Source organism: Ailuropoda melanoleuca, chromosome 15, assembly GCF_002007445.2.
Source record: "Ailuropoda melanoleuca isolate Jingjing chromosome 15, ASM200744v2, whole genome shotgun sequence".
In the NCBI taxonomy this organism is placed as follows: domain Eukaryota; kingdom Metazoa; phylum Chordata; class Mammalia; order Carnivora; family Ursidae; genus Ailuropoda; species Ailuropoda melanoleuca.
In genome coordinates this window covers 65,003,821-65,019,947 of record NC_048232.1, presented here as the reverse complement: position 1 = coordinate 65,019,947, position 16,127 = coordinate 65,003,821, and the positions used below count along the sequence as shown (strand labels likewise).

At 46.0% G+C, this 16,127-nt stretch overlaps 1 protein-coding gene across 1 annotated transcript in view; it reads left to right on the top strand.

Moving 5' to 3' along the window:
- TMCC3 (transmembrane and coiled-coil domain family 3) overlaps positions 1-16,127 on the top strand; it is a 67,865-nt gene that overhangs the window by 45,091 nt on the left and 6,647 nt on the right. Inside the window, exons 2-4 of the mRNA XM_034643715.1 lie at positions 7,655-8,559; positions 10,336-10,471; positions 15,736-16,104. Of these exons, the coding sequence (XP_034499606.1) occupies positions 7,655-8,559; positions 10,336-10,471; positions 15,736-16,038 (1,344 nt within the window). The 3' untranslated portion in view covers positions 16,039-16,104. The remainder of the gene's footprint in view (positions 1-7,654; positions 8,560-10,335; positions 10,472-15,735; positions 16,105-16,127) is intronic.

Here is a 16,127-nt window from a genome sequence, read left to right as displayed (position 1 = left end):
GAGGCTTAATGAGAAGATAATTATTTCTAATTACAGTATCGAGTGTTTGTAAGTGCTTGAAGATGCTTGAAGAATTTGTTTTTGAGAGCCTTAAACACTTGGTATAATCGCCTTTCGTCTGTTAATTTGCAGTGTCTGGATAAAGGATTGGGCCAGCAAAGGGTCCTGTACTCCAGCCCCTGTTCCTTACGATCCTTAATCCCAGAGTAATGAGGTGAACGTCACCTGCAGGCCAGAACTAGAACTTCTGATGCTGTCGAGTTTCTTTTGTCAGTGATGCTAAGAGAGGAAGAGGCAGGGAACAATAAAACCTTCATGGTTAAACTAGTGACTCAGTTCCTGTCCTGGACATCGTGAACTTTGGAGACGTTCAGTCCTTTTCCTGGAAAGATTTTTCTGACACACACACTTGAAAGAAGTTCACGGTGTACTCTTGTCAGACCCCAACTACAGAAGGAGGTGTTCTTTGTCTAAACTAATTAGAACAAACATTTTATGAAGACACTTTACCAATAAAATATCCTTTGGGGCACTCTATGGAGAGCTCAAAGATCTTTCCTTTCTAGCAGGTAGTGGGAGGGAAAGTGGCATTCTTCTAAACCAGAGGTACTGAATATTCTGCATAGGTGTCCACATGAGTGTGTTCGTTGTGTCATGATAAGGAAGCTTAGCACAGCTTACGTACTTCTCCAGTGCAGGTTAGCTCTTTTAGCAAGAAAACGAGGTCTTGGGTGCTAGGGTCCAGGGATTTGCTTGGCTTCCCAGGGTTCCATGTTTACTGAGTGGCATGATATTTTGCAAGCACGTGTCCGATCACCACAGAGCAGCAGGAGGGAAGATGGCTTAGTGGTGTCGTTTGTATTACTAGCCGCAAAGCGATACAAAGCTCACATTTTTTGGTAGAACATAAAAGAGGTATCCCCTAAAGGGCCGTGCTGGGCAGCACCTTGTTCTCTCTGCGTGATCACCCAGCCTACAGAAGGGTGGTCTTCCCTTTTTCTCCAGGCAGATTCATGGCTTTTCTACTGAGTGCCTTTCCCCATGTGCATCCGGAACTGAACCCCTCAGTTGTTAGGCCCTTAGACGGACTTGCTTCTTCCCCGTGGGTCTCTTATCTCACTTCTCTGGTTTTTACCTTCTCTCATTCTGTCTTGTCTTAGTGACTGTAAATGCTTGCCCATGATTACAGCATGGACAAAGGAGAATGGGTGGACAGGTCGTATCCAACCTGAGATTGGTGTGGTGGCAGCCAGCAGCCCCAGGGCTGTGGTGCGGGTAGGCAGTGGGTGATGATTTCGAGTTTAGCCTGCGGGAGGGAGAGTGTGCTGACAGAGCGGTCTAAACCAAAAGCAGAGTGTTCGCGCAAGTCTGGGTGCCCGTGGAAGGGACACTGCGGAATGCGTTCTTTCACAGTTGGTGGCTGAACTTAGGTCTTACAACGTCTTGCATGTTTCATGTATCAGAGTTAAGCCCCAACTAAGCTATTTATTATCTATGGAGGACCTCAAGAAACATATTCTTTTTTTTTTTTAATATTTAATTTGTTTATTGACAGAGATAGAGAGAGTGAGCACAAGTAGACAGAGGGGTAGGCAGAGGGAGAAGCAGGCTCCCCACTGAGCAGGACCCTGGAGTCATGGCAGACGGTTAACCCACTGAGCCACCTAGGCACCCCACATATATATTCTTTATAAGCCTTGCTTTTCTCATCAGATAGGGTTAGCGTGCAGAATATGTGAATACTAAAATAATATGTAGCACAATGCGTGACTCATCACGCAAGTAGTCATTGTTAGGGAGGCAGGCTCCGGAGACAGACCGCCCCGGTTTCAGTCCTCACTCTATCATTTACTGGTCGTGTGCCCCGAGGCAACTTAACTTCTCTGGGCCTAGTTTTCTCAGTTGTAAAATAGTAATAATAGTAGAACCCATCTCAGATTTTTTTAACAAGTGAGATGCGACACATGTCCCTAACATGACATTTTTCCTCCTGGGCATGTGGTAGGATTTTACTTCCCTGTCCTGTACTTCCCTTGAGATTAGCTAAGCCCATTGCAGTGAGCAGGGGAAACCACAGGTGTCTCTTCTGGTGGAAGTCTTGAGGCTCCAGCGAGTGATTCAGCAAGTCCGTGCCGTGGCCCCAGCAATATCACAGGTTGTCCTAGGGGCTCCCTCACGGCCTGGCCCCCAGCTGATTACCATCTGTCTTGTTAGCATGAGCAAAAAATGAACCTTTTCCTTTTTTTCGTTTTTTTCTTTAAACCACTGAGATTTTGGCATTATTGCCACAGCAAAGCCTAGCACATTCTGATTGGCAAGCCGCAGGAACAGCCTTGCCTCTGGACTTGAAGTTAGATTCTAGCCAAAATGAGTTAGGGTACAGAATGTCAGCTATGTGGGCTCAGACACCTGGCCACAAGGACTTGGGAGCGCCTTTGGATACTTGCAGCTCCTTTGTGGGCCTCTGAAAGCACCCTGGTGGGTGCTGGGAAATACTGTTGCTCGGGGAAATGACAGGCAGTTTGAAGGACTTGACTCTCCCTTGTACGACTGAGCCTGCGCAGCTTTCCTTAATGCCGAAGGTTTATTGTACCCGGCCTCGGCCGTTCTCCCTCCCTAATTCTGATCTCTCCGTGCCTCTGCATGTTCGGGCCCCTCTGTGACCCCCGGAGCCTCAGCCTGTGCCCTCTAGGCATCCAGCCCGGTTCTTCGCTTTCCCTTTCCCAGTTCTCGTGGGTGGGGTTTTGAGTGGTGTGCCTCTGCCTGGGCAGTCCTTCCCTTTTGTTCATTTTCCTCTGGAGCTTTTAGGGGTTAAATGTGAAATGTCATGGAGAGAGCCCTCTTTGGAAGCCTGCACAGTGTGTCTGAGCAGCGCTGTCATTGATTGAGCTGGGCCTGGCTTCCCAGTGAGCAAGGTGAGCTCACTTACGCTGTGTTGGAAGCTTGGATTGTTGCAGAGATGACTCAGAGTCCGTTTTTGATGTTAGTCCAGGGCCTAGGCTTTTCTGTAGCCTTTGTTCCAGAACACTGAGGTGACAGGGGAAATGATTCTGCTGCCGGAAGGAAAACATTATTAGAAATGGCTTTTCACTAAGATGCCGGTGGTCTGCCTTTCACATAAACCAAGAATAACCAAGTAATTCCAAGAGTACTAAAAGGGGCTAGCAGTCATTTTTTAAAATAGCATCTATTCTGCCAAAATGGTAATTCCTGTTCATTATTTTTTTGAGTTGGAGAATACGGAAACGCAGTAAAAAGAATGACTCCTCTTAACCCCACCGTACAAAAGATAACCATTGTTTGGAGCTTGTTTTCCTTTCCATTTTTACGTACAGGTACATTTTTAAATGAAATTGGAATGACAACAATAACAAACCTTTTTTGAAACCATTCTCTGTGCCAGGAACTCTTTAAGTACTTTATGTGCATTATCTCATGTATCCCTCACAACTCTTTGAAGAAGGGAAACAGAAGAGGAAACTGAGACACAGAAAGGCGAGGTCGTTTTTCCAAAGTCACACAGCTCAGAAGAGTGGCATCAAGACCGAAACCAAAAGTACTCTTCTCTCCAGAGCCCAGGGTCTTGACTATTTCATGATAATGTCTCACAGTAAAGATAGCTTGGATTGAATTTTATGGAATTTTGCGATGGTAGCTCTGTGTGGTCTGGCTTGATCTCTTTATAGATGAGGAAGTTGAAGCCTACAGAAGTGACTTGACTTAGCTAAGAACGCAGAACCAATTGATATCGGTGCCCAAACTGGAACAGGCGTCTCCTAATCCGCACGGTTTGCGTGCACGTTGACTCGNTGCACATTGACTCCGGGTCAGCTGGGAACCTTTGTCCTCCCTGGGTCCCACCCTGAAACAGCTGTGGTGCGCAGGTGCCCGCAGGGCCGGCTCCAGATTGAATGGAGGACGGAGGACGCCCGCAGCTTTCTCCCCAGTGCATAGATGACATTTCACTTTGAGTTTCGGGAATGTAGGGACATCTAGTAGTGATGTGTACAGCTGACTCTTAATTACCCTGCAGAGCTAGGGCTATAAAAGGCTATAAAAAGGTGCGGCCCAACAATAGTTTCAACCTTCTACCCTCATCAAACATTTTTAACTGAGATTTGCTGACAAGAAGTACGATTGATTGATTAGAGCTTTGAATGCTGTTGCTCTCCCCAACCTGGACTCTCGAGGACATGCCAAGCATTGTTATAAGTTTAAAGTGAGCCAAAGGTCAGGCGGCTCTCTGCGCAAACATTCCTGAGTGTTCGAGGCTGTCCTGGCCCAGCCGTCTCTAAGGGACAAGGCCGTTGCACTGTGATGCCAGAGCTGGATGGCCCACTGCGGTGGGGTTGAGCATTAAAGGAGGAACAGGTGGTGACTTACGGCTGCATTGGGAAGGTAAGGTGTAAAAACCTGTGCATCTTCCAGCATGGTGGACTTCTCAGTACCAAGCCGGTTTGGGTGGTTTTTCTTAAAATAACTTAATCTGATCTTTGAGCTCCAGAGGGTAAAAACAAGGTCTTAGAAGTCTCACAGACAAAGTGCAGCAAAAAAGGCAAGAAGAGTGAATGATAATTAGTCAAAACTAAGGCGTGCTCTTAGGGGTGAGGCTCGTGGTTACCCCTGGAGATGGGGGTGATGTACTTAAGATTGAAAGGGGCGTGGCGAGCTTCTGTTTTGTTTTATTGGGTTGTTTTTTGGTTTGTTTGATTTTTAGAGAGGGAGGGAGGGCGAGGGGCTGAGGGAGAAGGAGAGAGAGAAACTTAAGCAGGCTCCATGCCCAGCACAGAGCCTGACTCCGGGCTGTAACCCTGAGATCACAACCTGAGCTGAAATCAAGAGTTGGAGGCTTGACTGACTGAGCCACCCAGGTGCCCCTTTGTTTTTGTTTGTTTGTTTTGTTTTCCTGGGTCCTGGTTATACAGTATATCCAGTTTGTGAAAGTTCGTTGAGTTTTATTCTTACTAAATGTGCTCCTTTCTGTGTGTAAATTAGACTTCAGTTAAAGTTTAAAAGTCCTTATTTATATTTGTGTTATCTTGTTGCACACTGATCCTCAGAAAAATCTCCATTTAGTTGAACCAGTTTGAAATTATATAGAAGTTATTACCCAGCTATTGAGAAAACAGCTCTGCCTGAAATTATCAGGTCCATATGGGCAGAACGTCCAAGGTCATTTTCTTGATTCTATTAAAATGTATCTTAAGTGATTTCAGTGACTCTCCTAGAATAAAGAATGATGTCGTTTGAGTTCAATAAACATTATTGACAGCCTCCTGTGAATAGGGGCGGAGTTAACACTACAGACTGGGTATAGGTGTGACACGCCTGTCCCCTGAAGGAGCCTGTACTCCATGGGGGATAAAATCCATGGATGAGGGATACAAGGACACGTCAGGTGGTGCCACAGAAGCAACAGGGAGGATCACAGAAAGAATAGGCAGCTTGCTGGTGGACTAGGAACGGCTTCATGGCATAAGTGGGATTTTAAGTGGATCTTCAAGAATATGTGAGATTTTAATAATCAGAAGTGGATGAGTGCTAGGCATCCTTCATATGAGAGAATCCTTAGAAAATTCACATACGTTCCGGGAACTTTGGGTTGTATGGTTCACTTAAGATGAATGGCATCCATTAGGTGCAAGGTGAGGCCTGAAAGGTAAGCTAGACCTTATAGTGGCTGGGTTGAATTATTAATTTGGGAGGCTTTGGGGAACCAGAGGAAGTTTCTGAGAAGTAGAATAGCATAATCAGTGAACATCTCCAATGAAATCACATTTGTTGCCTCATAATTGTACGGTTACCACAGATTACCCAGTCTGCCCTGAATAAACATTTTCTAGATTTAGTGCATTCTGTGTTACTGTAATTTGAACCCATTCCTGTTTGGGTTCATTAGTGAGCCATAGGTACATAGTTTCCTTGAGCTCCCTGTGGTCTTCTCTCTAGGACTTCTTTATTCCCTACACCCATCCTTCTATCTTGACCAGGTGACATCACAATATTTTTATCCTTCTTTCTAGTCTTACAGTGATTTGGTATTTATTCCCTTCCAGCCTTTCCCATGTGATCCTCTTCTGCCAGATAAAAACACCCAATGTTTCTTATTCAGAGCAAAATTGTGTGTTGGAAGAGAGGGGCCAGGAAATAATGTTAACAAACTTCTGTGAGTTGTGTAGGAGGACTGACTCACCAACCTGGGATTGTGTCCCACTATGCCATTGGGCTCCTTTCTCTGGGGAAAAGCACTGGGTAGGATTTTTCGTGGGACAAACTGATAATACTTCATTGTTGGAAACAAACACATTCGAGTCTGGGTCACTTGGGCAGGGGTGGAGGGGTGGGGAAGTGTGTTAATATCTTATTAATATTTTGCTATTTCTGCCTATTCTCCTCTAAAACACAAGATAACTTGTGCCGAACATTGTCTCCTGTTTGGTCTCCATTGAGATTCTGTGTCAAGACATTTTAATCAAAGGGTAGTTAACTTGACAAGTAAGTTGCATTGGTTGAGATGTTACAAAACTTTGTTTAGAGATTGCATTCAGACCCTGCAAAGGCTTGTCTTTAGTCCTCTGGGGACACCTTGGTTGGGTGTCTTGATGTAGAAAGAGAACCCAGTTAGGGTGACATGGGTTCAGGTCCTGCCTCCTGCTGTCTCAGTTTGTACGTTCATGGGTTTAACATAGTCTTTACCGGGCATGGTAGTGAGGATTGAACAAGGTGACACATACAAATATCCGTAGTACCTGGCACCCAGACTCCCTTCGCCTTTCCTGTTTAGAGCACAGGCTAGTCACCCTCCTCTTCACGGTGCTCAGTGATACCTCCCACTTCTTCCCCAGGTGGCCCTTGAGTGAGAAAGCCTTTTCACTTGGTATTACCACTTGTTCTTGTTTTCTAAATCACTTAGGTCGTGATTTGGGGTTGTTTCCACATCTAAATACAGTTGTATTAGTAAGATTAATCTTATCCTATCACATCTGTTTAATGATTCCGTTAAGAAAATAATTTCTTGTGTTGATGAATGTACCTGCTGGAACTTTTTCTCCTTCTTCTTCTGTTACATGATTGGGTTCTGAATTGGATGCATTTCCCACAGTGCTGAAATTCACGGTGAATGGGGCATGGCAGACACCCCAGTTACCTGGGCATTTTGGAAAAGTGGGTAACCTTTTGCGATTATGCATTTTCTACTCTGGCAACTGGCAGTTGTCATCTAATCAGACAAAACACTGGACACCTTGGGAGACCAGCATCTCGCAGTTAGTTAGTATACATGGATGCAGGACAGAGTTGGACTGTCCTCTGTTCAACTGGAGAGCATAGTTTTTATCTTATGAATACTTGTAGTTTAAAGATTTATTTGAGAGAGAGAGAGCCTGTGCGTGCACAAGTGGGGGAAGGGAGAGAGAAACTCAAGCAGACTCCCTGCTGATCATGGACTGGCACGGGGCTCGATCTCACCACCCTGAGATCATGACCTGGAAACCGAGTCTGACATTCAACTGACTGAACCACCCAGGTGCCCCTGAATACTTGCAGTTTAAAAATCTGGGACCTGAGATATGTCTGTTGTGTGTACACAGATTCTATCACAAAAACTATGCCTTAGACTTAAGATCTTAAAGTGCTTCTTCCCTGTGTCGTGCAGGTAGAACGTCATGACATGAATACCTTAAGCCTGCCCCTGAACATTCGCCGAGGGGGGTCAGACACCAACCTCAACTTTGATGTACCAGATGGCATCCTGGACTTCCACAAGGTCAAACTCAGTGCAGACAGCCTGAAACAAAAAATTCTGAAGGTGACAGAGCAGATAAAAATTGAGCAGACGTCACGCGATGGGAACGTTGCGGAGTATCTGAAACTGGTCAGCAGCGCGGACAAGCAGCAGGCTGGCCGCATCAAACAGGTCTTCGAGAAGAAGAATCAGAAATCTGCTCACTCCATCGCCCAGCTCCAGAAGAAGTTAGAACAGTATCATAGAAAGCTCAGGGAGATCGAACAGAACGGAGCCTCCAGAAGCTCGAAGGACATTTCCAAAGACAACCTCCACGCTCTGAGAGATGCCTCCGCCAAGTCTCGAACTGCTCCCCACAGCACGGAGTGCAGTAAATCAGGCATGCCAGGCGTGTCCCTCACTCCGCCCGTGTTTGTCTTCAACAAGTCCAGAGAGTTCGCCAACCTGATCCGGAATAAGTTCGGCAGCGCCGACAACATTGCGCATTTGAAAAATTCCTTAGAGGAGTTTCGGCCTGAGGGGAGTCCCCGGGCCTACGGGGGCAGCGCGACCATCGTGAACAAACCCAAGTACGGCAGCGACGACGAGTGTTCCAGCGGCACGTCGGGCTCCGCCGACAGTAACGGGAACCAGTCCTTCGGGGCCAGCGGAGCCGGCGCGCTGGACAGCCAGGGCAAGCTCACTGTGATCCTGGAGGAACTGAGGGAGATCAAGGACACCCAGGCTCAGCTGGCTGAGGACATTGAAGCGCTCAAAGTGCAGTTCAAGAGAGAATACGGTTTTATTTCCCAGACGCTGCAGGAGGAAAGATACAGGTATTCAGCTTCTTGCAGTTCTTTCAGAAGCATGACTTACTGCCGTGAGACTGCCTTCTCGAAAGTGATAGGCTGCTGGTGGTTTTCAAAAGAAATCTTAAGAGTAGAATACAAATTCAAATTTTGTGAATTATATTAGCTAACTTTAAAAGGTGTTTTGTAGGCTGGCTTTTATGTGCTTATAACTTACTAATTAAAAATACTAATAAAATGATTTTTCCACCATTTTCCCAGTAAAAAGATTCCCCAAAGTGGTTTTTTTTTTTTTAAGATTTTATTTCTTCTTTAAGTAATCTCTAACCAACGTGGGCTTGAACCCACAACTCCAAAATCATGAGTCACACACTCCACCGACTGAGCCAGCCAGGCGCCCCCAAAAGTTTGTTTTGTTTGTTTTTTGGTCAAAATGCACATGTTAACTTGTAAAAATGTAGATAAAAAAATTCAATGCCCATTACATATTTTAAGATTAAACTTTGAGTTTTACAATATACATTTTATATCTCCTACATGGTTTTAAATGAATTAATTTAGAAATGTGGCTTTTTTCAGCTCTTACGTTTTATGAAACAGTTTCTTAAAATTCTCAGCATGATACATCTTTGACTTTGATTTCTTTGTCACATAACTATTTTTGAGTCACAGGTTTTCCAGAGAATATTGACTTAATTCCATCTGAATAGTTTGGGATGCAGTACTCTTTGGATCCAGATTTTATCCCAAGTCACAAATAGCATTTACATAAGAGTAGGACCGTTTTTGTCCTTGTTTGTCATATAGTTATGTTTGTGATCTGCAAAGTTAGCCAGTGACTGTGTCTCTTGCTGTAAGAGATCTTTACAAGGCTTTTACACCAACATTGGATACCTATGAAGTCCTATCTGAGAAGAATCATTAAATCTGCATTAAATTTTTTTTTGATCTCACTTTTTTTCTTGAGATATAATTGACATATAATCTCTCAGTCTCTCTTCCTCCCTCCCCCTCTCTTGTTCTCTCTCTCCTTTTAGTGATTCTATCGGGTGACCTCTCTAAGCATCTAACACTGACACTGATAGAAGTCATTTCAGACTAATGCTTTCCCCAAATAGTGCTTCCTGTTTTCAAATAAACATTATAAATTTTCGATTATAAGACAAATCCCTCTTTTAGGGAAATGGGAGGTGGGAATGGAATCTTTGCTCTTCTTTTGCTTAAGATTTAGACTTTGGGAAATGCCACCCAATAAGCCATTTATAATTTGCAGTGAGCTTTAATTTTTTATCAGCACTTAAGTTCCAAGAACTGAAACACATTTTCAGAGTTAGGGGATGCACTGGGAAATGGTGCAGTTGGCTCTAGCGTCAAGTTGGTTCTTTCTTTGTGGGCTCTCTGGTGTGTGAGAGCCGTGCCTGTGAACCAGCAGGCTCTGTGCAAGCAGGAGAGGGGGAGCCCTGGGGTACCAGCAGGTCTCTGTCTTGAGCAGGACCCCAGACAGCCCTGTCTCTTGACTAGCCCTGGTGAACGCATCAGGTCTGTTCTGTCATCAGCTGTAACCGGTGAAGGTGCTCGTCTGATGTGGGGGGAAACGCCAAATTTGGTGTGTATGTCACCTCAGGAGTGAGGACAGAAAAGTTAAGATGGCAGAGACCAGTCCTATTTCTAGTGCTCGAATTCAGTGTTTTTCAAAGGCGTGTTCCCCACAGCTAGTCGTATTCTTTTGGAAACAGTCTTCCAGGGAATGAGAATGAGACCCTCAAAGTGTCACACTCAGAATCACCTCCTCTCTTTGCAAAGGTACGAGCGCCTGGAAGACCAGCTCCATGACCTGACAGACCTGCATCAGCACGAGACAGCCAACCTGAAGCAGGAGCTGGCCAGCATCGAGGAGAAGGTGGCCTACCAGGCCTATGAGCGCTCACGGGACATCCAGGTACTGTTCCTCTCATCTACACACTCACGCAGGCTTGTCCCAGCCTCGAATCCATTTAACAAACTGTAAATGCATTATCCCTAAACCCTAAAGGATTTCTGGCACGTGGAGCAAAATGTTTTCGCCGTGCGAACATCCTCCACCTTATTAGCCCCATTAGCTCGTGTTACAGGTGTCACTGAGTAAAGAGGCTATTCTCCATGTACCTTTTTGGGTTAACAAGTATTTATTAGCTACCCAAGCTCATCGCCTATAACCTCTCCTCATCCCCACCCCCACCACCGAAATTGCTAAAACTTTCTAAACATGAGGCAAACCTTGCCTTCAAGAAGCTTACTGAGTGGGGAGGGGGTGTCAAGATTAGGTCAGCTGCCAAAGAGCTCAAGGAAACATGAGCAGGGGCCAAGTGACATGGTGCAGACAGTGAAAGCCACAGAATTCAGGCACACAGTGGGGCAGTCGGTCATTCCGTGGTCAAATCTTGCATTTCAGTCTCAGGTCTGGCATTTGCCAGTTGTCTAACCCTGAGCAAGCCTTGAATCTGTTTGCTCCTATGCAGAATGATAACTTTGATAGCTGTAAGAATTTCAAGGACTTGAGTGCATACATGTGCCGTAAACTAGCAAAACACTCTACGTGCCTTTTTGCTCCCCATCTACTCCTTATAGCAACGCTTTAAGGTAGTTCCTACTCTTTTCCCTATTCCTCATATGTGGAGACAAAGGCAGAGAGGTTAAGTGACTTGAATCAAGGTCTCGCAAACAGTCCTTGAGTAACGAATGTGAAAGAATGTCCAGAGAGGGTGAGACTTGCAGGGATGGTAGGATCTGGGTGGATGGAAGGAAGGGCTTGCTGCGTCAGTATAAACAAAGGTGCGTTTCAGTATCAGTGTGATGGTAGCACTGTAGTGAAACAGCCCTAGGCTTCTGGAATGCTTTTTTTGCCCTACTACCAGAGGGTCTCTTTCTTTTCTCCCAGTCTTACTGAGATACGATCACTTTGCATTAAAGTGTACAGCATAATGATTTGATATATATATATAAAATAGTGCACAGTGATCACCACAGTCTAGTCATAGTTAAGTCATTTTTTTCTTGTGTTGAGAACTTCTAAGACCTACTCTCTTGGCAGCTGTCAAATATGTAAGACAGAATGGTTAACTGTAGTCACCACTCTGCACATTACATCCTCAGGACTTACTTATCTTATAACTATAAGTTGGTACCTTTTGATCACTTTTCACCCCTTTCCCCTACCCCCCACCCCCGGCAACCTCCAATCTGTTGTTTCTGTGAGTTTGGTTTTGTTAGAGTCCACATATAAGTGAGATCACAGAGCCTGTTTGTCTTCCTCTGTCTGACTCCTCGCACTCAGCACCCTGCCCTCAAGGTCCATCCGTGTTGTCGCAGATGACAGGATTGCCTTCTTTCTCGGGGCCACATAATGCTTCGTTGTGGGTGCGGTTACCTCATTTCCTGTATTCATCTGTTGATGGACTCTTGCGTTTCCCTGTCTTTGTTGTCAGTAATGCTGCAGTGGACTTGGGGGTGGGGGTATCTCTTCTAGGAACTGATTTCATTTCCTTCGGCTATATACTCAGAAGTGGAATTGCTGAATCACATAACAGCTCTATTTTTAATTTTTTAAGGAACTTCCATATTGTTTTCCATAGTGACCGCAGCAATTTACATTCCCATTGATCTTCTTTTTTTAAAACAGCAAAAAAGTATATTCTCCAAGTAGTGCTCAGCTCCATTTTTACAACTTGCCTTTGTAGGCAGTGGTTATTTTCTCCAGTCCCACTCTGTGAGGGAGAAAACTGAAACATAAAGGGAGATTTTTTCCCCCGCAGCGTGTGAGCTGGAGTCTCAGCTGCCCACGTTCTGTTCCACTCTGTGCCGTGGGCTGTGAGTCTGTGCCAATCCCAGGCATCTACTTGGACAGTTCTGGGAGCTGGTGCGTCCGGCAGAGCTGGGAGGACACAATGGCCTCTGAGGAGCGTGGTGGAGGAGACACTTGGGGGATCTTTGCCCCTGCTCTGGGTTAGGAGATGCTCCTTCACCACTGACTGGTTTAGAGGATTTGACCCGTTTAAACGTTAAGTGTTGCAAGGTGAACAGTGCAGGTTATTAGAACTTTGTTTTTAGAATGTATCTGGGATGCCACTGGATTATATCTAAACATGTGGTTTTCTTATTTAGGGGATAGTTTGAGTTAATGTTGTTCTTCCATTTTTAAGGGAACCTAGTTTAGGGATGAATGGGTGTGATAAAGCGAGGGACGTCGAGAGGGAGCTTCACAATGTAGATGAGTTCATTTGAACATTTTTCGGGTTTTATCTCTAACTCAGAAGTGCAAGGAGGTCATCTCTATGAGTGACTGGAGAGTTGGCTTTGTTAAGAGAGAGAGAATCCTGGCTCCACCGCTTACTGTGTGACCCTGGACAAGCTGGCTGTCTGTGCCTCAGTTTCCTCATCTGTAAAATGGAAATAGCGATGAGCTTCACCTCAAAAGGTGGTCAGGAGGATTAGATGGGATAATACACAGAAAGTCCTTAAACCTTGGCCTGATGCATAATAGGCAGTCAGAAAATAATTATTATACTGGTGAGAAGCCATGTTCCTCGGGGCCCTTAGTCGAGCCCGCTCAGCTTTGTTAGTTCTTGGTTGGCTCGTTCTCACAGGCAGGGCGCCGCTGCGCACAAGCTGGTGCAGGTGAGGGTGGCTGTCGCCCACAGGGACGTCAGGGTTTTACCGTCTTAAGAAATTGAGTTTTATTTTTTATCACCCTTGAATTCCCAATTAAAAAAGGCTTAAGGTTAATTCGGTCTGTCCTCAGTCCTCATCCTTNAAGCTGGTGCAGGTGAGGGTGGCTGTCGCCCACAGGGACGCCAGGGTTTTACCGTCTTAAGAAATTGAGTTTTATTTTTATCACCCTTGAATTCCCAATTAAAAAAGGCTTAAGGTTAATTCGGTCTGTCCTCAGTCCTCATCCTTGGTAAGTTAAATATACTGGATCCGAGGAAGTACTAAAGGTGGTGGGGCCAAATATCTCTTGGTGGGGGCTGTAACTAAAATTATGTGCAATTGACTAAATTTTCTTGGATTTTTTGGGGAGGGGGGATAAAAAATTGATAGCAGTTCTAAGGCGATTCAATTCTTGGATCAGTCTATTTATGTATGTAATTCGTGTACCCAGCTGAAGATAAATGAATTTGCCAAAACGTTGGTCTTTTGTCTTGTTGTCACCTTATCCATGCCGTGTCTAAAACGGAGGACACGTTGGGCTCAAACAGTTGAAAAGAATGCACGGTTTCTGGGGCACGTGCCTGCTGTCGTAGGTGATGATCCGAAGAAGTTTTACCTTCTCTCTTGCTGACCCGTGGAACAGAAGTTACTATAGTGACAGGGAACCCTGAACTTCGACACACAGGGTGTATTCAGCAGAAGGAAAGCGAATCAGTGTCACAGCTGTTATGGTTGTTTAAAGCCTGAAAAGACAGCTGTGTTGTAATTGAGCAAACAGATATCGGTAAATGAGTCAGCTGGGGGGGCTAGAGAGCTCAGGGGGGCTCATTGTACTGCCTCTAGTTCAGTCCTTCTCTCCCAAGAGACGTAGGGTTCTTCTCTCCCGAGCTTCACACCGTCCTTCCTGGCACGCAGTCTGTGCCCGGCTTATGGCCGCCCTGTGCTGGGGCAGCAGCAGGAAGGCCTGGTCCCCGTCCTCCCGCAGCTGTGGACTGTCGGCTAGGGAGGAGGGTTGGGGGAGACTTCACCGGCTCTGATAGGGCTGGGAGGGCTTTCCTCAGGACCTGACAGTGGAGGAGGTGGGACCTGAAAGGGGAAGGGAGATCCAGCAGTGAAGAGGCGCGGGAGCGGGGAGGCAGACACTTCAGGCACAGTACAAAGGCCCCGGACAGGATTCTTTTCCGAGCTTGAAAAAGCCTGTCTGGCCAGAACATGGTGAGCGGGCAGAGGGCTGGCATTACATGAGGCAGGAGAGAGTGGGGTGGAGACCGAGGGGAGAGAAACAGACCCCTGAAGATAGATCCTGGCTGTTGCATCGATGGGGCTGGGTGACAGATGAGAGGGGTGTCTGGTAGGAGGAACTGGGTGGGTCAAGTGCTATTTTCTGAGGGAGGGAACACCAGAAGGGGAACAGCGCTGATGGCAGGTACAGGAGAAGGTTCAGGACATGAAGCCATATTTGCACATGCTGCATTTGAGGTGCTTGTAAGAAGCTCAGATGCACAGCGGCGCCTGGGTGGGTCAGTTGGTTAAGTGTCTGCCTTTGGGTCAGTTCATGATCCCAGGGTCAAGCCCTGTGTCAGGCTTCCTGCTCAGCAGGGAGTCTGCTCTTCCCTCTGCTCATGCTCTCTCTAATTCACTCTCTCAAATAAATAAATAAATAAAATCTTTAAAAAAACAAACAAACAAACCTCAAATGGAGATATCAAGGAGGCGNTGCTCAGCAGGGAGTCTGCTCTTCCCTCTGCTCATGCTCTCTCTAATTCACTCTCTCAAATAAATAAATAAAATCTTTAAAAAAACAAACAAACAAACCTCAAATGGAGATATCAAGGAGGCATGTGGATACGTGAGTCGCTCTCACAAGAGACGCCTAGGCCAGAGAGATACTTGGAGTCAGCTGTGACTTCGTAACTGAAGTGTTAGAAAGAGCAAGATCTAGGGAGAATGTGTAGCCTTGGACAGTGTCCTGAGTGACAGCATGCAAAGAGCAGATGAAAGCAGAGTTGCCCACCATCAGTCCGGTCCCCAACCCTTCTCCCTTCATCCTCCGGAGCCCATAAATGGCTGCACACACAGAACGAGCAGTGAAAATACGGTCTAGCAATTGGAGATACCACCTACTCTGTGGCCGGAGGTCGTCCACTGTCCCAAAATGGAACCCCACCACTCCTCTCGTTTGTCCCTCATGATACCAACAGATGCCAATATTTTACGTACTTTATCTCAAATACAAAGAGACTCAAAATACTTACCTGTAATCCCCCGTTTATGGTGTTTTATGGTTGTATTCACATGCTCATTCTGTCAAGAATAACAGAATAAATGAGCCTTGAGATTGTCATTTTACCTCCTTGTCGTCGCCGTCGTCCTCATCCTCACTGTCAGCCTGGCTGTTCGCTGCTGTCTTGGCATCGAGCCCCCTGGCTGGGGGCTTCCACGCATGCGTAAGCACGCGCTCGCATGTTGCCCGTGATCTCAGCAGCGTTTGACCCTCGCTCTCCCTCTTGCCCGTAGGAAGCCTTGGAGTCCTGCCAGACGCGCATCTCCAAGCTGGAGCTCCACCAGCAGGAGCAGCAGGCGCTGCAGACAGACACCGTGAACGCCAAGGTCCTCCTGGGGAAGTGCATAAACGTGATCCTGGCCTTCATGACTGTCATCCTCGTGTGCGTGTCTACCATCGCCAAGTTTGTCTCGCCCATGATGAAGAGCCGTTTCCACATCCTTGGCACCTTCTTTGCCGTGACTCTTCTCGCAATATTTTGTAAAAACTGGGACCATATCGTGTGTGCCATAGAAAGGATCATAATACCCAGATGAAGCCACCGGTTCCCATCTTCAAGTTCTTTCACGTTTCTGTGTTAAAGAAAACTCTGTGCATACTACCAAATTTTAAAACGAACAGTTGT